This window comes from Acartia tonsa, chromosome 4 (genome assembly GCF_053477335.1).
Source record: "Acartia tonsa isolate MP-2025a chromosome 4, ASM5347733v1, whole genome shotgun sequence".
In the NCBI taxonomy this organism is placed as follows: Eukaryota; Metazoa; Arthropoda; class Copepoda; order Calanoida; family Acartiidae; genus Acartia; species Acartia tonsa.
Genome location: NC_137263.1, coordinates 18,942,369 through 18,966,902, shown reverse-complemented (window position 1 = coordinate 18,966,902; position 24,534 = coordinate 18,942,369). Strand labels below are relative to the sequence as shown.

At 31.9% G+C, this 24,534-nt stretch overlaps 2 protein-coding genes across 2 annotated transcripts; both read left to right on the top strand.

Moving 5' to 3' along the window:
* The first annotated feature begins 268 nt into the window (after nt 1-268).
* LOC145315380 (cilia- and flagella-associated protein 57-like) lies at nt 269-4,073 on the top strand. Its single transcript, XM_080155364.1, has 7 exons — nt 269-363; nt 713-796; nt 1,479-1,606; nt 2,124-2,171; nt 2,964-3,055; nt 3,472-3,563; nt 3,975-4,073. Exons 2-7 carry the CDS (start codon nt 716-718, stop codon nt 4,071-4,073), a joined length of 540 nt encoding a protein of 179 aa, XP_080011490.1. The 5' UTR covers nt 269-363; nt 713-715.
* A 462-nt stretch (nt 4,074-4,535) lies between these two features.
* LOC145315379 (cilia- and flagella-associated protein 57-like) lies at nt 4,536-23,681 on the top strand. The gene is made up of 19 exons (XM_080155363.1): nt 4,536-4,626; nt 4,946-5,042; nt 7,962-7,998; nt 8,588-8,700; nt 9,150-9,207; nt 9,571-9,642; nt 10,043-10,182; nt 10,831-10,927; nt 11,189-11,314; nt 12,129-12,254; nt 14,116-14,214; nt 15,265-15,329; nt 15,631-15,772; nt 16,641-16,796; nt 17,078-17,185; nt 20,674-20,790; nt 21,087-21,131; nt 21,811-21,930; nt 23,550-23,681. The coding sequence occupies exons 2-19, from the start codon at nt 4,954-4,956 to the stop codon at nt 23,628-23,630; spliced, it is 1,791 nt and encodes a 596-aa protein (XP_080011489.1). The 5' UTR covers nt 4,536-4,626; nt 4,946-4,953; the 3' UTR covers nt 23,631-23,681.
* The last annotated feature ends 853 nt before the right edge of the window (nt 23,682-24,534 follow it).

Below are 24,534 nucleotides of genomic sequence, written 5' to 3'. Positions count from 1 at the left end.
TACAGATTCAATCAATCATAAAAAATATCTTTCTTTATCATAATTACATTGAATACAGTATTTTTGCAGCAAAGCTATTCTACAATTCTTAGTGTGAGTATGTTAGTCCGTTGATCATTAGGAAGTGGTTCAAAAGTTAAAATTGTTTATTGCGTAAAGGTAAATCAAAGAAAATCCCCCTAAAATACATCAAATTGGTCTTATTTTAGAGCTAAAACTCAAATAACATTGTTTTCATAAGTGATTTAAATTTTTGAAAATTAGGCCCCAGTGAAAAATGAGCAGATAGAATTGAAAGTGAGCAAGATAATCAAATTTCCCAAGGAGCAGTACAACCAACAACAAAATAATGAAAAAATACAGGTTATTCATTACTTTTACTTTCAGATTTTTTTATGAAAAAATTCCATAAAGTCTAAGTTTTTTATCTGGTCACACCAAGATTTTATTTATATCAAGAATTATTTTCATTATTGATATAAATTATTGTATTATATTTTAATGGATATATTATTACTTGGATGTTACACTAAATTTTCATAATACTTCCCATCCACCCTCTTTACCCCATACCCTCCACTCATACTAGATGAACAACTAACCAGTAAATGAGTTCCGTTTAAGCAACTTATATTGACGACAATTTTTACCCTGTCATAATATCCATGTATATTCTATATCCATTGGTATTACATATTTTTAATTTTTTTAGTGTATGGCCATTAATCCAAAAGAAGAAATCTTCATTGCTTTATCATCAAACTCCTTGTTATTTACCTATACTTTTAAGAAACAGGTAGGTTCATTTTTTTAAATTATTAGAAAAATTTTTTTTACACAACTTATACCAACAACAAAAGAAATCACGAAACCTATATGTGTTTTCAGCTATCATTGGGGGGTCAACACTTAGTAGAATTGATGACCTTTATATCTGCCCCCCCATATATTATTTTAGATTTATTTCGCTTGTTGGTATTACTTTATTCCTAATTTCATCTTTCAAATGAAGCAAAATTGGGATAGATTTATGCATAGACGTCCAAGAGGGGGGGGGGGTAAAGGGGTGATTAACCCCCCCCCCCACCAAATGAATTTGGGGGCACCCCCAAAATTTTGGATTTTCAGTTTTTACCCCCCCCCCCCCCCAATAAAAAAAAATCCTCTTTGAAATAAAGATTACCCCCCCCCCAAAAAAAAAAAAAAAAATTTATTTTCAAAATTTTACCCCCCCCCCCCCCCTAAAATAAAAAAAGCTTGGACGCCAGTGGATTAATGTCTATAAGAAAAGCTATTGACATTTAACAATAGAAAAAAGCAGTAAATATTTATACATTTCAAGATGTAATAGTTGAAAGCAGCCATCCAGACAGACCCTACAGTTATTCATAATGTAGCCAAAAATCTAAAATAAACTCAATGGGATTCTCCACCTTGTGGACAAACTTATTACTATCTAATCTATTTGTTATATTTAGGAGAATCAGTCTAAAGACAATTTTTTCTCTGTATTTTTGTTCCCTTTCCACAGCGACGCAATATCTGGCTTGGATATTTGTCACAGGAAACCTTTGATTGTCACCAGCAGCCTGGATAAAACAATTAGGTGAAATTATTAACCTATAAATATAGATTACTATAATACCCTATTAATATCTTATTGGATGGTTGACAGACCTTAGCCAGGCTCAAGTTTAAGCCTACAATCTAGACTATTGTTTTTGTTAATTGTCTTCAATGTCTGCCAGTGTTTGTTTTGTGTTATATTTTCAATGAGCTTGGTCTGTTAGGAGCACAACAATTTAAGCGGCATTCTGCTCTATTACCCACAGATTTTAGAATTAGCCAAAGCAAGAAAAGTTGCGTTAGTTCTCTAGTACCCAAAGTCCAAGACAAACAAAATAATGAATTTTGGATCTATTGTGACTATATCCCTGTGCTTAAGCGAAGGTTAGAATTCACCAAAAGCCCGCCAAAAAGATAATAAACTAAAAGATTTCAATTTTTAAATCAATGTAAGAAATTGTAAAACAACTTTTTTGGAAACTCTTTTTGACAAAAATATATTCAATTTCAAAAGACCAAAAAAATTAAGATACATAGTTCTAAAAAAATATTTCTAGAGTGTGGAATTTTCTGAACCTGAAAATGGAGTTAGCTAAACAGTTCAGGTATAAGTTTCTTAAACTAAGCTCTTTAGAATACAATAATCGCTGCGTTCCTGCAATGGTGATCGGTTTATCTCTGATACCTCCCCCCACCCCCTCTTATTTACAAAATAAATTGAAAATAATTATGGGGGTATAGTTTTTTCCTTTGCTTAATCCCTGCGGTGACCCTAACACTGCGGTGCTACCCAGTACCATATATAACCTGGCCCAACTTTACCTAAACAAACAAACGGATAACCCCCAATTTTATTATCAAATTATTTTAAATAAGAGGGGGGGGGGGGGTCGGTGATCAAGAGGGTACTATGTGTGATTGCGCACGTTTGATTTTTTTCCTTCGCTTCAGTGATGTCGCATGTACTTTTTAATGTATAGACTGTCCCTCCTGAATAATAAATAAATCTGATTTTATCTCTCTCTCTCTAAAAATAAGTTACATATAAGTTATCTTATGCAAGAAGAATTACGTCTGAATTCAATATAGTCAATCAGTTGCGTGCACAGGGTTGTGCAAGTGGGTGCGCAACAAAAATTTTACACCAACCTTACGATTTTTGACACAACCTTTACACCATAACCGAGGGGCGCGTGAGCTTTATGGGGATGTAATACTACACCCCATTTCTGCACGCCAGTGTAGCCAAATCTAGGGCAAATGTAAAGCATTCAATTGAGGACAATGCATTAATTTTGGGACAAGTACAGAAAAGATAAATTTAAAAGATGATCATTGCAGACAGACCTCTAAAATATCTTCCATGCAGACAAACTTTAAACAATCATTTTTTTCAGTGAAGCAATAAATTGTATATCAATCCATCCAGCCGGTCTCTATCTGGTGGCGGGATTCTCAAATAAAGTTATTTTCTTCAACATATTGATAGGTAAGTTTATTATATCTTATAATATGCCTATGGCGGATAGTTTTTTTCCTATGCCTAAACACTGCCGGGATCCTAACCCGGCGGGATCAATTTTAGCAGTACCCTCTCTCTAGTTCTTCCCGTACCTCCAGTTCCAAATATAAACTACCCTAACCTGGCCTAAAGTAATAAAGTAATAGCAAAACAAAGAATAAACTTACTTCTTTACTTAACTAGACACTTTGAGGTAAATTAATAATTTTGTTCATTTACCTGCTAACAGCATGTAATGAATAAAGAACAAAAAGATTTTAGAATAATATTCCTGACGGTTAGGTTACATTGTTCTCGACTAAAACTGTAAACAAAGTCGTTCGTTTGTACAAATCCAAGTATTAGAAAAGCTGCGCTAGTAATAATTTAAAATTATGAATTAGATGATTTGCGGCCATTTGAAGAGTTATTGATCCGTGACTGCCAGGTTGTCCTGTTCAGCAGATCTGGCAGCTTTATTGCTCTGGCGGTTAAGGTAACATATTATTTTTTTTTAAGGTTTATTTGATAGCTGCTGTTTCTATATGGACTGACAGACAGACAGACATCGTTCAACTTTGTATTATAGATGTGTTGCACCTGGGGCTCTGGGATAACACAACAGATAATAATGTACCTTATCTTCCTCCCTAAAAACAGTATAAATGTTTTGTTTTGAAGAAGGTAAATAGATTGATAAAATAAACCGCGTTTCCCCGCAAGTCCCTGGTTATACTTATCCCACACAGTCAAAAAGCGCTTGTATTATAAATAATCTTTAGATAATTTTAAAGACTGCGTATCAAAATTGAGCTAAATCAAAAACATATCTTTGAATGGAAACTTTATTAAGTAATTAGTCCATGGTCACGTTTTAGGCTACTATGCAATGAATTCTACTTTGTAGGACACCATCTACATCTACAACACCATCACCTTCAAGGAGGTGCACACTCTCAAAGGACATCAGGAAAGGATACTTCAATCAGTTTTGATGGCGGGCTAATTCAGGGTCTAATTGTCTACAGTATTTAGTTTTTCACGAGTTCTACAAATATATTGAAAGTTTTTATTCTAAAATGTAGAGAACAAAAAATATATTTTATCAAAAACCTATAAACATTTTAGTGGTTATTTGCATTTGTATTTTTTTATCTTGCGTATATCTTCAATCTACTGGGTGCATGTCATTATAATTTTAACCAAAATAGTTAGCCATAAAGTTTGACCTTTGCCCAACCCAGCTTAATCTACTCTCAGTCTCAAAATTTGAATTTAGTTGTTACTTTTCATCTGTTCATTTAAGTTCAATAAAACCTGTAATAAAGAAATATTACTAGATTAAAACAAATTGTTGCTTTTTAATGCAAATAATTATTACACACCAATAATATCGAAATAAAAAAAACGTATATTTAATGCACTCATAAACTTGGGTAAACTTGATTGAAATATTTGGCTACAGGGTGAGATCAACTGTGTATATTGGACGCTGGATGATCTGAAGCTGGTGTCCTGTGCTCTCAATGGATCCATCTATGAATGGAATATTGCTTCGGGTAATGGATTTATTATTGCTCGGATAATACACCAGATTTTCATGTTCTCTAATAAAGTGAAACATGCAGCAGGCTAAAAGAACAACCCCCTTCCTCTATATCCCCTTTACCCCATACATACCCCCTCCCAACCTACTGAGTGAACGAACTGACCAATAAATGAGTTCCGTATTAGCACTAAATTGACTGTCAATATTGCCACGTATATTCAGTCCATTCATCCCCACTCATTGCTTTTACAAATTTTTAATCCTTCATCAAACATTTAGTAACAAATTCTTAGCTTCATTTTAAACATGTATATCTTCAAATGTGTTAGGAGAGAGAATGAATGAGTTGGTTGTTAGATCCTGTCCATTCACTGACCTTACTGTTACTCCTGATGGTACTCATACATTTGCTGTTGGTACAGATAGGTAATTATAATATTTATGTAGCAAGTAGTTGTCTGTCTGTCTGTCTGTTAGATCCTGTCCTTTCACAGACCTTACTGTGACTCCTGATGGTATTCACACATTTGCTGTTGGTACAGATAGGTAATAATAATATTTATATACCAAGTAGTTGTCTGTCTGTCTGTGTGATCCTGTCCATTCACAGACCTTACTGTTACTCCTGATGGTACTCACACATTTCCTGTTGGTACAGATAGGTAAATATAATATTTATATACCAAGTAGTTGTCTGTCTGTCTGTGAGATTATGTCCATTCACAGACCTTACTGTAACTCCTTATGGTACACATACATTTGCTGTTGGTACAGATAGGTAATTGTAATATTATACCAAGTAGTTGTATGTCTGTCTGTGAGATGATATCCATTCACAGACCTTACTGTTACTCCTGATAGTACTCACACATTTGCTGTTGGTACAGATAGGTAATTATAATATTTATATTAGGGTTGGGCCGGATACTTTTTTGGCCGGATACCGGATATCCGGCTGATTTCAAATGCCGGATATCCGGTAACCGGCCGGATATCCGGCCAACGCCGAATATCCGGCAAATATCCGTCAAATATCCGGTTATCCGGCCAAATTACCGGATATCCGGCCGGATAACCGGCCAAATACCCAGATATTAAAGTAGTAAAAAAAAAATTTCTTTAGAAATCCTATATAAATTTACATAAAGTTAAACTTATTCAGAAAAATGTTCTTCTAGCTTCAATAGTAAGAAAATTATAGCCATTTAAGATTTTAAAAAGCAGAGATTTTTGGTGTAAAGTATAAAAAATTATAGAGCCGGATATCCGGCAGGATAGTTTCAATATCCGGTATCCGGCTGGATATTGAAAATGGCCGGATATCCGGCCACACCGGATATCCGGCCCAACCCTAATTTATATACCAAGTAGTTGTTTGTCTGTCTGTCTGTCAGTCTGTGAGATCCTGTCCATTCACAGACCTTACTGTTACTCCTGATGGTACTCACACATTTGCTGTTGGTACAGATAGGTAATAATAATATTTATATACCAAGTAGTTGTCTGTCTGTCTGTGTGATGATATCCATTCACAGACCTTACTGTTACTCCTGATGGTACTCACACATTTGCTGTTGGTACAGATAGGTAAATATAATATTTATATACCAAGTAGTTGTCTGTCTGTCTGTGTGATGATATCCATTCACAGACCTTACTGTTACTCCTGATGGTACTCACACATTTGCTGTTGGTACAGATAGGTAAATATAATATTTATATACCAAGTAGTTGTCTGTCTGTCTGTGAGATGATATCCATTCACAGACCTTACTGTTACTCCTGATGGTAAACACACATTTGCTGTTGGTACAGATAGGTAATTATAATATTATACCAAGTAGTTGATTGTCTGTCTGTCTGTCTGTGAGATCTTGTCCATTCACAAACCTTACTGTAGGCGAGGGAGGGAGTAGGTATAAGAATACTTATCATTGTTTTAGAAATCCATTTTCAAAAACTTTGACTTTTATCTTGGTTAATGTCCATCAGTATTTATCTGTATTTATCTTAGTTTATCTATTTTTTTGCGGATTCCCCTGACCAATAGGAATTTATCAGTATAGTGAACAGTCCATATTTAAACAGACAAATTTGATTTCCTAATTTATCTGTATTTTGAATATATCTGTACAATTACATAACTCCATTTTCACGTGGCGTGGCCGTAAGATGCCAATTGATTTATCATTACCTGAATCTTACACCAGATTATCATGTACTCTAATGAAAGAAAACTAATCTGCCTAAAAAAACGGTCTGCCCCATCCCCTTCTACTGGATAAACGAACTAACCAATAAATGTCCATGATAGCAACCTAAATTTACATTTTCATAATATCCACGTATATTCTATATACATTGTGATGCCATATTTTAACATAATTAATAAAACCATATGATACACTTTTAAAATTATTTAAAATTTTAACATTTAGTGTTTATGCAACAAAATTTGCAAATTCTAAATAAATTTGATATTTTTGCATTAATTCTATTAACAAAATTTTCAATGTACTATCGTACATTGAACAGGAGCAATTTATCATAAAAAAGGAATGCCTAAAAAAAATAGTTTTATGGGAACCATTTTCTATTTCTTACACAAGTAATTTAATTAATATTAAAAATTGAAGCAAATCACTTTACTTTTTAATATAAACTGTACAGTTTTGGTCAAAAAAAAATCCAATTCATTCTCAAGCAATAATTGTAAGAAGAAGCAATATTGAACTTTTAATATACTTGCATCCCCTGAGCACTACATTTTTAATCCTAGCTCTTGTGGAGAATTTTGAGGAATGAGAAACTGTCCCAATTTTGTATAACTTTAGCGGAACAAGTTCCAATTACGTCATATTTTTCTTTCCCGAAAAAGAGAAGGGGGAAAAAAAAGGGAAGGGGGAAGAAAAAAGAGATGGGAGAAAAGGGGGTTTTCCCCATCTCTTTTGAAGAGATTTTCTTCCCCCCCTCCCTTTTTCGGGAAAGAAAAATATGACGTAATTGGAACTTGTTCCGCTAAAGTTATACAAAATTGGGACAGTTTCTCATTCCTCAGAATTTTGCTCTACAAGGAATTTAAAAAAGAACAAACCGTCCTATGTAATTGAAAACTTGTAGATAGAACCCATAATGTTTAGAGTTTTTGATGGAGCATGTAAAGAGCTTTCTATATACATACACCCTTTATATATTCAATATCAAGATATTTCTGAGAGACCCAGTGAGTCAGGCAGTAGGTGAGGGAAAAGAGAACGCATCAAAAACCATAATATTTAAAATCAAAGTATTATTTTTGCAAATATGCATTTATTAATATATGTATGTATTTTGTTATTATTTTAGTACACTGAAAGAAGTTGCTAGATCACAAATTATACAGGTATTATCAATTAATTACAGTATATTATCCGCAGATGTAGCTTAAAATGGGATGTGGTAAAGGATCAATGATGGACACTGGACTTATAGACAAAAGTTTTTCAATTCAAGGCCTGTCCTTTATTTGTATCTTCCAAAACGACCACAACCAAAATTATTCTTTAGTTTTTTCAAAAATTATTTTATTATATGTAAACAATTTTTTTCATGAATCATAAGGGATAAAACAATGGACGATAAATCTTAGTGAAAACGTTAGTACAATCCTAAAAGGGGTCATTTCAAGTCCCTAAAGTTTTAAGCCAACTAATGAGAGAACATATTTATAAAACTTTGAAACAAGTAAAATTTTCAGTCTAATGTTCCTTTCTTTTCTGAGTTTTTTATGGGATGCCAATCCTTATAAGGAAGCAGCTTATAGTGCCTAATAAAAAATTATGTCCTTAAATTTAAATGACCAGTGATATGTCAGTATACATTTTACCATTGGTCAATTAAAATGTATACTAGCCTATCGTTGGTCGTTTGTATTGTATGACGTCATTTTTTATTAGGCACTATGAGCTGTTTCCCTCATAATTTTTTTTCAGGAGCTGGATCTCCACTGTATAACCCTGTCGGCCATTGCTCTGTCAAATGACGGGAAAATTCTCGTGGCTGGTACAACTACGGGAACTATTCTCCTTTTCAAATATCCATTAAGGTACTTTTAATTAAATTCAAACTGGAGAGAAAATATTACCTATTCTAAACGAATTAGGTGTTTTGCTTATTGATTTAAATTCTGAAAATTAAATGTTTTATGAGTGGATTCCTTAAAAATTGTATTATTACATATTGAATGTGATTTAAAAAATTTATTTCAGACTATAGCAATAAAACTTATGTTGAAAAGGACATTAAGAGATAATATATAGGACGTTAAATAATGTCAATCCCCAATGGTGATTAACAAAATTACCTCTTTTCTAGAATTATTGGTTGAAAAGTTTAGACAGCAACCAATCTTGATAAAAAAGTACCCAAACTTTAGTAATAAGAGAACATATTTAGAAAACTTTGAATACCAGATAATTAACAGTCCAATGTCCTCTCTCTCCCTGTTAATTTATAATATTTATCCACTTAATTATTTATCCATTATATTTTAAGTTTGCCGGCTGATTGGAAAGAATGGAAGATTCACGGCTCTGCTGTCAATTTTATCAGGGTAAATATTGCATTTTTAAATAAATTTTCTGGCTTCAACACATGATATTGGTATTTTTCAATAAACCTCTAGCCCAAAATCTTTCCCAGACCCATACAAAACTTCCCTGAAAATTGTGTAAAGATTGCTCAAACTGCTTATCAGATGCATAAATACAGACAGTCATAAATTCTATTTATTTAGTATATAATTTTCTCAGCTAATATTTTTTAAAGGTTCCGTGATTTTCTTTTAGTTTTTAAATATTCCAATCTTTTCTTTCCTTTGTTATGAAACCTGAACATCTTCTCTGTCCTTTAATCCATTTCGTGATTTGTCTGTGCTTCGTTACCTATGGATGATGTCATCTTTGTTTAAATTTAGATCTCATGTACAAATGATGTAGTTGCAACAGGAAGCAAAGATGGTTCTTTCTGTGTTTGGAAACTACCAAAGGTAAAAATTAACAATATGTTACATTAGCCCTCCTTTATTCACTCATGTAGTAGATGGGTAATATTCTACTTGTGTGGAGAATGTATTGTTTACGTAATATATGCACCGCGAGGTAACTGTGCTTTGGGTGATGACTATATCAAAATAGTCAATGCATTTTTCCGGTCACATTAATAAATGAACATAGCCTTTTGAATACTACCAGCTTTTAAAGGCTTTTTTTTAAAATCATCTAGTATAATTCTTCCCTGTATAATGTGAAGCATATTTATGACAAAACAAAAATAATTACTGTGAAAATATGACGAAACCCACTACTTCGTTCTCTAACCATGATCCCTAAATTCTAAATGTACCTCTATGATGTACCTAAAAATCTATATATTCATGTATATTTCAGGAGAATCAAAAGGCTCTTTCATACAATTTTGCAAAAGAAATCTTGATAACAAAGACAGAACTTGAAAAGAAGAATAGTTTGATTGAAGAGTTGAAACAAAAAGTGGATGAATCTAAAACTGAATGCACATACCAACTTAGGTTATATATATATTTTTTAAGTAACGCAGCTACTCTAAAAGTCTAAAAACACGACTTTAATTTGTCCGTCTGTCTGTCCAAGACAAAAAAGTTATCATTAATTTGTACACTTTTTTATTGCGGATTTTAAATTTGAGAAAATATTTAAATTAAATAAGCTATTTAGTTTAAAATGTTGTTTTTTACTTGTACAGTAATCATATATTAAGAATAAGAAATACAAGTAAAAAAACATCTGTATAAGTGAGGCTAACAAAACTTGTGGGCATCTGGTGGGTGTCAACACCCATCTGGGTTAAAATATCGTGAAGAACTTTTTACGTCACCTCAAGGTTTACACCTCCTAAAAAATTCCTAAAAAATCCACATTCCTTAAATGTATAAATGGATGTATTATTACTTGGATCTTACACCAGATTACCATGTCTTCTAATAAAGTAAAATTGTAGCGGGCTAAATCAACCATCCATCCCATGAACTCGCCCTTTAACCCCCTCCTACTGGATAAACATACGGACCAATAAATGACAAAAGAAAAAGGGGCCTAAATTTACGACAATTTTTCACCTGTAATAATATCTAGGAATATTCTACTTCCATTAATGTATATTTGAATTGGTCTTATATTGTAAATGTTTATTACTTTAGACTAAAAGATAATCAGAATGCTGAGATAATAAAAGAAACAACAAGAAAGACTAAAGCAGAAAAAGAACAATTAAATAATGTCATTACAAGACTTCAGGCAAGTAAAGTTTATTTCAAGCATGGCTTTCAAACCGATCAACATCCGCTGGATTAGAACCATACTGAAAAAATAATGTTTAGCATCGTATTACAGACAATTTTCCACAAATATTATCATTAAAATTATAAAATTCAACCAGTTTAATAAGCCCGGGCATTCGGCCCTTCAGGTCTTACAAAACTGGTTTTACTCTTTTCTAGTTTAATATCCGCGGAAAGCTGTCTATTACACGATGTGATAAATAACTATTATGTTTAGTCTGAAGTTGATTTACTGAAACGGAATCATCAGAACAACATGGAGAAGTTTGATGCTGACCAAGCCAAGAAAATTCTGGAGCTGGAGGATCTGTACAAATCCAAGCTGACTGTTGAGTATGATAAGGTTAGAAACTTTTACAGTATTGCTCCGAATCCGATTAATATCCACTGGATAAAAACAGTTCTCAGCCATAGGGAAAAATCATGTATACCACGAATATTAAAATAATTTTTATAAAATGAATAACTTTTTTGTTGGACCGGATCTTTGGCCTATAACAAAACTTGTTTTGATATTACAATTTTTCATTTTTATTTGCGGAAAGTTTCTATAATACGATGCGATAAATAACTATTCTAGTATGGGTTCTGAACCTTACTTAGATAACATATATCCTATTATATAAATTTGTCTGTAGCGAAGGATCTCGCTAACCGCTGAACCGATATGGTTCTCCTTAACCATGAAGCTTCTTATAGGTCCAGGGAAGGTTTTTAACTATTTTTTAACCGCCCCCCTCATGTTTCCCTAGAGGCTACTATTATTATATATAGTATCATATTACAGACAATTTTCAACAATAAAAATAAAAATCATTTAACTTCTCCCCTGTTTTGTTGCCACTGCGGTAAACTTAATAATATACATTTTTTTATTCTACTGTCTCCAGAGAACTGTCTGTAATACAATGCAATGTAGTACTAGTAAATTTCTTTTCTAAAAGAAGAAACATTTAGCGGCTGTAGCTTAGAGTGGTTAGAGTTACATGGATACGGATTCAAATTCAATTAATACGAGACACCCTGTAGTCAGGTATCTAAAGGGATAAGATTAACGAATAAAAAAAAACGTTATCATACACTTTGGGGACTAGTGTAATAGACAGTCCAATGTCCCCTCCCTCCCTGCCCAAGTTTAATCAAAATTTTGTTTATAGTATTCCGAGTTGAAGGAATCATATCACAACCTGGAGGACACAATGAAAACTAATATTAATAACTTGGAGGAAGAAATTTTAACTAAAGTTGAAAATACAAAGTCACAATACAAAAAACAGATCCAGGTAAAATTTTGATTGTTTTGCAGGTTCCATGGAATTATACCCATAAACAGTACGACACAAGAGGACAAACAGCTGCGTGGTTCCAACCTAATGTAAATATGATAAACCTTGAATAACTCAACACATTTTAAACTAAACTATTTAATATCTATCTTATTATTTAAAGTTGTCCTACCTAACATTAATATGATAAGCCTTGATTTGCAAAAAAAAACATATTTTCATTTACATCTTTACCACATAGGAGTATGAGGAGAAGATAGCAGACAAGGAGAGAGCTGGTGATGAACAAGTGAAACTATTTATACCTTTACTAATTAGGAGTATGAACAGAAGATAGCAGACAAGGAGAGAGCTGGTGATGAACAAGTGAAACTATTTATACCTTTACTAATTAGGAGTATGAACAGAAGATAGCAGACAAGGAGAGAGCTGGTTATGAACTAGTAAAACTATTTATACCTTTACTAATTAGGAGTATGAGGAGAAGATAGCAGACAAGGAGAGAGCTGGTGATGAACTAGTGAAACTATTTATACCTTTACTAATTAGGAGTATGAACAGAAGATAGCAGACAAGGAGAAAGCTGGTGATGAACTATGAAATATATTTATACCTTTACTAATTAGGAGTATGAGGAGAAGATAGCAGACAAGGAGAGAGCTGGTGATGAACAAGTGAAACTATTTATACCTTTACTAATTAGGAGTATGAGCAGAAGATAGCAGACAAGGAGAGAGCTGGTGATGAACTAGTGAAACTATTTATACCTTTACTAATTAGGAGTATGAGGAGAAGATAGCAGACAAGGAGAGAGCTGGTGATGAACTAGTGAAACTATTTATACCTTTACTAATTAGGAGTATGAGCAGAAGATAGCAGACAAGGAGAGAGCTGGTGATGAACTAGTGAAACTATTTATACCTTTACTAATTAGGAGTATGAGGAGAAGATAGCAGACAAGGAGAGAGCTGGTGATGAACTAGTGAAACTATTTATACCTTTACTAATTAGGAGTATGAGCAGAAGATAGCAGACAAGGAGAGAGCTGGTGATGAACAAGTGAAACTATTTATACCTTTACTAATTAGGAGTATGAGCAGAAGATAGCAGACAAGGAGAGAGCTGGTGATGAACTAGTGAAACTATTTATACCTTTACTAATTAGGAGTATGAGCAGAAGATAGCAGACAAGGAGAGAGCTGGTGATGAACAAGTGAAACTATTTATACCTTTACTAATTAGGAGTATGAGCAGAAGATAGCAGACAAGGAGAGAGCTGGTTATGAACTAGTGAAACTATTTATACCTTTACTAATTAGGAGTATGAGCAGAAGATAGCAGACAAGGAGAGAGCTGGTGATGAACAAGTGAAACTATTTATACCTTTACTAATTAGAAGTATGAGGAGAAGATAGCAGACAAGGAGAGAGCTGGTTATGAACTAGTGAAACTATTTATACCTTTACTAATTAGGAGTATGAGCAGAAGATAGCAGACAAGGAGAGAGCTGGTGATGAACAAGTGAAACTATTTATACCTTTACTAATTAGGAGTATGAGGAGAAGATAGCAGACAAGGAGAGAGCTGGTTATGAACTAGTGAAACTATTTATACCTTTACTAATTAGGAGTATGAGCAGAAGATAGCAGACAAGGAGAGAGCTGGTGATGAACAAGTGAAACTATTTATACCTTTACTAATTAGGAGTATGAGGAGAAGATAGCAGACAAGGAGAGAGCTGGTTATGAACTAGTGAAACTATTTATACCTTTACTAATTAGGAGTATGAGCAGAAGATAGCAGACAAGGAGAGAGCTGGTGATGAACAAGGGAAACTATTTATACCTTTACTAATTAGGAGTATGAGCAGAAGATATCAGACAAAGAGAGAGCTGGTGATGAACAAGTGAAAGCTATCGAAGAAATACTCAAACAAACAGAAGAGGACGCCGATAAGGTAACAACAAGAAATATATAAATATAGAAAATTGTCGTCAAATTAGTTTGCTAACATGAAACTCCCTTATTGGCCAATTAGGAGTGGAGGATGTAGGGTAAAGGGAGTGGATTTGTTATTTGAAACGGCTGTTTTACTTTATTAGAGAAGATAAAAATCTGGTGTAAGACCTGAGTAATAATACATCCATTGCCATAGTTTGATTACATCTACATTCTACAGACATGAATAGATGGCAGAGCTTACTTGCTTTTTGTGATATCTTTATAGTTTTTTTTATTTTTTTTTACAATTTTAAGAAGAAGTGGAAATTTCAATAAATTTTCTAAAATTGCAAATAATATTTGTTTATACACGTTTATCTAGAAAGCTTATTGATAAAATTGATAAATTAAGAGCATGACTCATCAAACTTAACAACATATAGATGATTATACAATAATTAGATAACAAGTTAAAGGGTTGTTATCTAAGAATCATTAAGTCAAGATATGGAAAATTTGTAGGAAAAATTTTTTTTGACAAATCGTTTTTATTTTTTTTCTGGAATTCCTTCTAAAACTGTGCTTATTCTCCTGCGGTTGGCATCATTCTGATATTAGCTTCTAAACAAAGAAAATTTATGTTGAAAGGGCCTTTCCTTCATTAAAATTAATAGAAGTCCGTAGGAACTCGCTAACCGCTGAACCGATATGATTCTCATGTACAGTAAAGCTTCTCATAGGCCTAGGATACCTCCAACCACCCAAGAGAAACCGTCCCTGGAAAAAAATAACCACCTCGACAGCGCCCCCCTTTATTTAAACTAAAATTTAATTGAAACCAAAATAAAATCCTAAATACTCTTTATAGAAAAAAACTTTATTAAATCTACACCTAAAACTTATTTGGATTTTTGGCTCTAATTTTGAAACATTTGCATATTTTATAAAAATTGTAATAAATTCTATGAGGAAAATGATAGAAAATAAAATATGTTGATATAATATAACACTAATTGATTAATTTGAGTCAAGAGTTTCTGAAATAATAATCTTGATTTATTTTTAGGAAATTCTTGAGCTGAAAACAATTTATGAAGAAGAACTGAGAAAAGAAAGAGAAAATAATATCAGGTAATTTGAGGATTTATATCATTTTTTTTTTTGGCAAAATAACCTTTTCAATGACAGATTGACGTACAGTCAGACTTTAGTTAAAGCAGGGGATGTGATTCAGCAAATAAATTTCATTTGAAAATCATTGCTGAAAATTTGGATATTTTGTGGTACTCCAGTTGGTGTAAATCATTTTTTGTACTGTAACTAAAGGGAAGTAGGTACGAGGGAAGTGGGCTACGGTGAAATTTTCAGAATCACTGTCTATTGTCCCTGAGTTTAAGTAATTGCTTTACTAAAACGCTGTCACTTCCTTTAGGGTTCGTGGAGAACTTGGAATCTTGAAGAAGAAATTTTCATCAGCCCAGCGAGACCTAGGAGAACAGAAGGACAATATCAAGCTATTGTCCATCGATGTAGCCAAGCTAGAGACCAAGATTAACTCACTTGAAAAGGATAAGGTAAAAAGGATATAAAATATAAGTGGATATTATGACAGGAGGAACATTTTCGTCAATTTAGGTTGCTAACATGGACAAAATTTATTTGTCAATTCGTCCATTCAGCAGGAGAGGAGGGGATGGTTTAAAGAAGGGGGAAGATGGTGAACATTGTTATATTGGCCCACGGCGAGTTTCACTTTATCACACACAAAAAAAAACACAAGAATGACAAGATCCATAAAAGCAAAGATCTAAAATCAGTTGGTAGGTAAAACGAACATTTACTCCTGTAGTGTCAGATAAATAGAATTTTTATATCATATAAAGGATTGTTGTCATAAAGGTACAAAATCAACATATTTCAACTGGCCTTACGGACTTTCTGATGGTGATTATAGAGAGTTGCTACGCCATCTAAAGCGAAATTAAGTGAAAGAGGAACCTTTACGCCAAGTTTAAAATTGATAGTTCAAGTAAGAGGTACCCGTTGAAGACCTACGAACGGACTGACAGACTCAAATCATAGAAAAGCTTCGTTTATCTCTCATTTTTTCTGATCCTATTAATAATAATAAACCTTCAATAATATATTGTAATATTTTATTTTCCTTTTTAATCTGAACTAGAGCTTAGATGAAAACAAATATAAAAATAAAAATGATGTATTTGTGTTAATATTAGTAATTTTACCTGGTAAAATATTTCATGATAAAAAAGCTTTTAAAAAATATTTGAATATTAAAAATGAGTTTTAATAATTTTCCGTTAAAAAGCTTTTTTAATGTTTGTGTAAGTTTTTTGATTTTTAAATATACAAGGTGTTCTAAAAAAATAATATTTTTGCATTTTTCTTCTAAAACCAAGAAATTCCCATATTTATTTTTAGATTGAGCTGAAGAAAGAGATAAAAGCCCGCGATGACATTATTCAGACAAAGGAGAAGGATATTTCAGAACTGAAAGCAAGTGTCAGGAACATTGAGAAATACAAATTTGTTCTCAATCATAAGATTTCTCTACTCGAGGAAGAGATATTACCAAAGGTTTTTTTTTCAAGTCAAATTCTATTATGTACAGTAGTAAGGTTTATTGTCTGTAGCTTTACATTAATAACTACTAAACTGATTAAGTTCAAATCTTCAAAGGAGCTTCACATGGTCCCGGGATGGTATTGGTCTATGTTTTGCCTCTTTGAATACGGAACCCCTAGATTCTGGAGGCCCAGCTGCTAGTGTTATGATAAAATTAAAGAATTATTATGGATACTTATGATGATTCTGTACACACTTGACCAACCCGAGACAGACGAATAATTTTATTGTAGGATACCAAAATAAATGAGATGAAGCAGCAGATCCTGGCCATGGAGGTTGAACTGACCAACGTGGTGAAAACCCAACAGGAAAATGATGTACAAATAGCTGATACAAAAGTAGGTTTTCAAAAAATTAATAATTTCGGCATCTTTTAGATAACATGCAAGGACAGTTTTGGCTTCAAAGTCGTTTTTTTAACTTGATTTAAAAGATGAATTTAAAGCAAATAAAAAGTATGGTTTTCCAAGAGCCGTGATTTCAAATTAGTTTCATTTGAAATTCTGAAAATTTGGATATTTTAGTGGTGCAATGTTGGCGTAAAACTTGTTTTTATGCTGTAACTAAAGGGAAGGGGATAAGAAAAGGGGGGAGGAAGTGGGTTGTAGGGAAATTTTCACTTAGAAATGTTTGTCAGAATCCTGGTCCCTTGTCCATGGATTTTCCATAGAAACGAAAATGAAAATTATAGGATTGAAGGCTAGAGCCCGCATAATTAAGGTGAACACGATGATTTAAAATTCATTTATCTAAGAATGTCTGCAAGAAATATATTGAAACTTTATAATTAATGAGACAGATTTTAAAAATTAGATTACTGAATAAACTCAAAATAACACTTAAGTATTAAAGTAATTGTACAACTTGAAATAAGAAAGGGGCATTTAACGTGAAAGCATTGAAGGTAACAAAAAAATGCTGAACAAAGTTTTAAATTTAACCTCATACAAACAAGGATGACAACATCCATAAAAGCGAAGCGCTGAAACGGTAGGACAAACGGACATTAACACTTGAATAGTGTCAAAACTGAATAATTAGAATATAAATGTATGAGAGTTGATGCAAAAATGTAAGTAAATTTGTTGAAAAACTGCTTGATACAGAATAATGTTTATGGACATACTTACATTTTTAGGACTTAATTATAAAGTTGCTTCGCTTATGATAATGTACTTTGTTGTCCCAGGAATTAGTATACAAAAAATCAGATCAATCGGATAATTATATCATATAAAAATTTGTTGTTAAAAAAGTTAAAAAATCAACATGTTTAAAACGGACGTACGGACATTTTGGTAATGATAATAGAGTTGCTACGCTTTCTAAATCGTACCTAACTACTGCAGGAATCATCATGCAAAGTTTGAAATCGATAGGACAATTATAACTTGCCTAAATTAATGAAAAAAGCTATCCGTTACGGACGGACGTACGGACGGACGGACCGACCCTAATTATAGAAAAGCTTCGCTTTTAAAAATATTTTAAAGCATATTTACATATGTTAATGCTTTTTAGTTTTATTTATTTAAATGAATTATGACATCAAGTATCTAAATTGATCCTGGTGAGATATGCAGAAAATCCAGAATTTTGTAGAATAATATGGATAAAAAATTCTCCATTTATCCTTATTCTTGATGAAAGACACTAATTTACTAAAAGTGTAAACAAGTCTAAAACTTACAAAGGCAAAAAAAAACTTTTCAATGCAGATTACTAAAGCTAATTATTACCTGGTTTTAAAAATCTTTTTGATTTATACATTCCATTGCAAAAAATGCGATATTGGGTTTGTTTATATGTCCATTTATTTAGCATTTTTCAAGAATGTCAAGCGTGGGAAAATTTTTAGAATGTGGGAACCATTTATTTTGATTTAAATGGTACATATGATTTTCATTTAAATTCATTTTTTGGACCCGTGAGAAAATTTTTTTAACGTGAGAACCATTTAATTTTCATTGAATTTCATTTTTTGGAAGTGTGGGAAAAAACGGGAGAAAAAATATGTTTTAGTATAAAGAAATGTTCTATCAGTTTCAAACCTTTTTCATTTGATAGATCATACTGACTTTGGAAAAACTGTCAGACCGATTTTTGAAATTCAATCTGTGAAAAAAGATATTCAAGTTTTAATTTTTTGTTTTGAAAATATTATTTTACATGTATTGACGCCATATTGGATTATGATAATTTTTTTTTGTTAGAAGATTTTTTTTTCTAAAATATTTTTAAAAAATTAACTTTTTACAATAAAAAAATCTTTGAACTTAAATTGACCAATAATTCAAAGATTTTTTCTCTTTGATTTGAAAGATTTTTTATGATTTTTATTTTTAATGTCAAATAAAAACACAACAGTGAAAAAAATGAAAATTAAATGAAAAAACGTTTTATGATTTTATTCAAGAAATTATTTGCTAACATCACCTTTTTGTTGCAATAGAATGTTATTTAAGCAAACAAACGCTAACGCTCGATCATTTAATACCTTGGGATTTAAATATCCATTTATGCTAAATTTTGTTTGCTTAAATAACTCATTTTAGTGAATAACCGCGTTTAAAACTAATGAAAATCTGATCTAAGTTTTGCTCATATTTTTATTTTAACTTTGACTGTTATCCTTAAGAAAAACAAATAATTTAGCTTGCTAATTATTTTATAATTTGGTTTATATATTAGAGCTCCTTTATTCTTATTAATACATTGTTATGGTTTTTGCAATAATTTCCATGGCAATCATTGAGAGAAAAGTTTAAATTTTTTAAAAATGCATACATAGTACATTAAGAGCAAATCCCAGAGATCTAAAGAGATAAGACAATAGCTGATAAATTGATGTACATCCTCAATGATGATACACAAAGTTATTCCTTTTGTATATTACTTTTAGTGGTTGAAACGTTTGGACACTCAACTTAATTAACTAACCAATAAAAATTAAATAAAAGTTCCCAATGTTAGAGCCAACGAATAAGAAAACATTATTTTAAAAGTTTGTAGACAAGTTTAATAAACAGCCCAATGTCAAATCCCTCCTTGCCTGGCAATTCCTCTTTAAAATATAACAAGGGTTATTATATACATTAGTAGCACAGCCAAAAGCTAGATTTCTTTATTCAATTAATGTTTAAATTTGCTTGATAGATAAATAAAACAGATAAGTTTTGGAAGGTTTTGTAAATAAATCACCGAACAAGACATTATTGTTATATAGATAGCTTAATTTTAATAAATGTATTCAAACTTTTATCATCTTCAAATGCAAGAAAGACATGGTTAATCTACTAGATTTGCTCAGATTTATTTTGACCCTAGTATTAAGTAGCATCTCTACTGAAAATACAGCTAAACATTGATTTAATATTAAAGTGTATATTTTAATATCTATGGTAAATCAATTATAAATTCATGTATATACTATAATGAAATATAAACCTTTAATGATGAAAATATTATTTAAAACCAAAAATATTTTAATTTACCCAAAATTTAAGTAGAATAAAATTTAGCTTCTCCCTAATATTGTAGTTAACTTATATTAATCGCGTCGTATTACAGACATGTTTTTGCGGTAAGTAAAATGAAAAATTATAGAATTAATTCTTGTTTTTTTTGCCATAAAGAGCCTTAAGCCCGGTCCAACATAATTAATTCTATTATTTTGTTTCATTTTTCTTCGAAAACTGTAAATAATACGTTATTGTTTTTTTTAAATATGGCTTAGAACTGGTTTTAATCCAGCGGAAATTAATCGGTTTCTGAGCCATAACCTAAAAGCTTTTGTTTTTAAAAGATTATCTATTTATGAATTAAGGTAAAATTGAATACAGCCACGACAGAGTTGCTAATGGAGAGGAAAAAAGTTCTGGGACTTCAAAATCAAATCAGCAAGCTTATGAAGGAAATTCAGTCATTGAAGTCTAATTTACAGGTAAATTTCTTTTTTAAATTATTTTTAAAAGCTTAGATCCCTTTGGATATTTTCAGTCTTTTTTAAAGAGTTTCCAACAACCTCAACATAACCTTTTAAACACTCTACTATCGCGGTTCAATGATAGATAAATGAAAGATGATTTTTCTTGCTTTAGACTAAACCTAGAAATAATTATATATTTGGTCAATTACAGGTTGTAGGCTATTTAGCGGAGGGCAGGGCCTTATAAGTCCTCATCCCACTAGAGACAGGTCATCTAGAAAAAAAATTATTTAAATTTTTTTTCTATACAGGATCCAAAGAAGTTGAAAGAAAGTGTGTCAGAATTCTGTAAAAAGGTATTTATCTATTTATTAAAACAGAATAAAGATATGATTCAGAATATGACTCATATCTGTTAAATAAAAATTTCCAACAGTCAGACATGATTATTTAGAATAATCCTTCGACCATCAAAGCGACACTATCCCCCCCCCCTTTATTTTCATCTTTTAAAATAACTATTATATAGCTACTGCGGGTAGTTCTAACTTGCGGTGTCCTATTAATGCCGTCATAAACATTACTTAGGCTAGATAAACATAAAATAAGCATTAAAATGTTAATGTTTTTTTTTAAATAAGATTATTTGGGTCCCATAATATTTATTGAGACAATTGGTTTTTTTATGTGCTAATCAGTTTCTATACAGCTATAATGCAAGTTCTGAATATCAATATAGGAATATTAATAGATTTGTCTATCTGTATTCAAAACATGTTTGGTGGTTTCCCTCAAAGTACCTAGTCGAGCACATCCCTCCCCCCCATCACTACTTATTTTCAAAAGGGGTTATGCCAAGAGAAGAAAATAGTTTTTAAATATTTTAAAAATAAGAGGTGAGTAGGTTTTTGTGCTCGTTAGGAATTAAAGGGAGCGTTACCTATTTTACGCCCCTTTTTTGATACTTATTCTTATTTACTAATTCAAGCTATTTTATACACCAAATTTTAATGGATTTTTTCCTTCAAATTTTAGTTCAGTTCTGAGAAATCAAAAATGCTGTACCATGACGAGGGAAATCCAATAGAAGATATTATAAATCAAAGACAATACCTGGAGAAGATGATTACTTCACTACAATCTCAAATTCAACAGGTTTCATATTTTAGAACAAATCTTGAAACTCAAAAAATTTATGAATTTATAAGGCTGCTAGCTGCCAAACGGCTAAATGCACATGGCATGCAAACACACCGTGTTAAACGGCTTAAGAAGGCCTACAAATAATCTGTAATAGTAAAGATCCAATAATGCACAGGGAAAGCTTCACTGAAGAAAAAATGCACGAAATAAGTCTTTTTCGCACATTTATGTGCACTGCGATATAACTACATTTTTTAAAAGCGAAGCTTTTCTATAATTAGGGTCGGTCCGTCCGTCCGTCCGTACGTCCGTAACGGATAGCTTTTTTCGTTAATTTAGACATGTTAGAATTGTCCTATCGATTTCAAATTTTGCATGGTGATTCCTTTAGAAGTTAGGTACGATTTAGAAAGCGTAGCAACTCTATAATCATTACCAAAATGTCCGTACGTCCATTTTTAACATATTGATTTTTTTACTTTTTTAAATAGCTTTTTCGTTAATTAAGGCATGTTAGAATTGTCCTATCGATTTCAAATTTTGCATAGTGATTCCTGTAATAGTTAGGTACGAGTTAGAAAGCGTAGCAACTCTATAATCATTACCAGAATGTCCGTACGTCCATTTTAAACATGTTGATTTTTTTACATTTTTAACAACAAGTTTATATGTGACCTAATTATCCGATTGGTCTGATTTTTGGTATACTGATTCCTGGGACAACAAAGTACAATTTTATAAGCGAAGCAACTCTATAATCAAGTCCTAAAAATGTAAGTATGTCCATAAACATTATCCTGTATCAAGCAGTTTTTCAACAAATTTACTTACAATTTTGCTTTGACTCTTATACATTCGCATTCTGATTATTCAGTTCTGACATTATACAAGTGTTAATGTCCGTTTGTCATACCGTTTCAGAGCTTCGCTCTTATGGATGTTGTCATCCTTGTTTATTAATGTGTAGGCCTTCTTTTATTAGTTAAAATTTTATGCGATCAAAATCTATACGTTCCACCTTTTTACCTTTTGGACTTTAAAGTTCATAGATTTTTGGCATTTGACTTAAGAATACAAGTGTACACAAAGTTTTATAGCCACGTTATCTTATTCATTGGCTCAAAAACTTTGAGTACTTTTATTAATATTGATTTTTTAATAGTAGTTTACCAATATTTTTAATCTAAAGAATAATCTACAAAATGATTTTGTTTATCACCATTGGGGATATATAACAATATCTCGTCCCATGTCTTATCCCTAAAGATCACTAGGTCAACTAGAGGTGTGCGGAATAGGGGAATTTCAACGTCCCCCTAAGAATTAAAAATGGTAAGGCCTACCATTTTTTCAACCCTTCTCAAAACCGCTGGTAAATGTCTGTGCTCGATGTAAAATTTATTCCAGTATGGCTTCGAAACCGATTAATATCTACTGATAAAAATATGTATCGGTTTGAAGACAATTTTCACGATAATTAAAATAAATATCCTGAAATTAATACCAGTTTTGTTAGCCCAGGACTTCTGCCCCTCGGAGCTAACGAAACTGGTTTTAATTTTATAATTTTTCATTTTAATATCCGCGGAAATCTGTCTATAATACTATGCCACAAATATAAAATATTTTAGATGGAGAAGGTGAACCAGAGAAACACAGCAAAACTGATGAAAGAAAATAAGTTTTTATTGCAAAAGTTTGCAATGAAATAGACCATTATCAAAAATAAAGTTTCTTAATAAACTTGTGTTACCTTTTTCTTATTATTATGGGCAAATTATTTTTGTTTTCCTTGTTACTGAAAATCCGAAAAAAAACTAAAAAAAAGTTTAAGGTATTTAAAAAGGAAGGCCATATTAGATAGCCACATTCAGTCCCTTCTTGAAAAATATTTCAAGTTGCCAGTCAGGCTTCCAAATTTTAATTTTAAGGGGGGTGATTGATGACACCTTCTAATCCCCTGCACGATTATCATTAAAAATAATGATTTATAGGGGCGCAACCGCAATATATAAGGGAAAGTGACAAAAAAACTGGGATAAAAACGACCTTTTAAATCTTTAGAAACTAGTTGGATACTTAAACCCGGTTTAATCTTTAATCGACCGAATCGCAAATAATCGGCAGATGGCGAGCGCGGCAAAATTGTTTTATACTTAATTGTGCGCCTTCCTAATGGCAATATTGACAAGAAGTTTCAGCTGTCTATCTTTAATAGGAGCCGAGAAAATCACGTTTCCCCGAAAACGTTTCAGACGAACAGACCTACGTATACTTCGAATTATAGAGAAGCCTTGCAACTAAGAATGATAACTATATCAAACTATTATTTTGGAGTAAAGTATAATTGTTATCTATTCTTATCAGGAAACTGGAAAAATTTTCTGAACACGAATTAATCAGATAAGAGTGGAAATTTACAGTTTATTAATAAAATCATTTTATGGAAATGAACATGTGACCCTTTTCTAATATTATTTTTATTTGAAAACGAATGTTTAGGCCTTCAAAACTCCTATGAAATTCCGCTGGGCTGATATTGGATTTGATCCATAAAAATTTTAAATCCTTGGGCCGAGTCTCAGAACACCCTACATCAACAAAAAAAGAATTGAT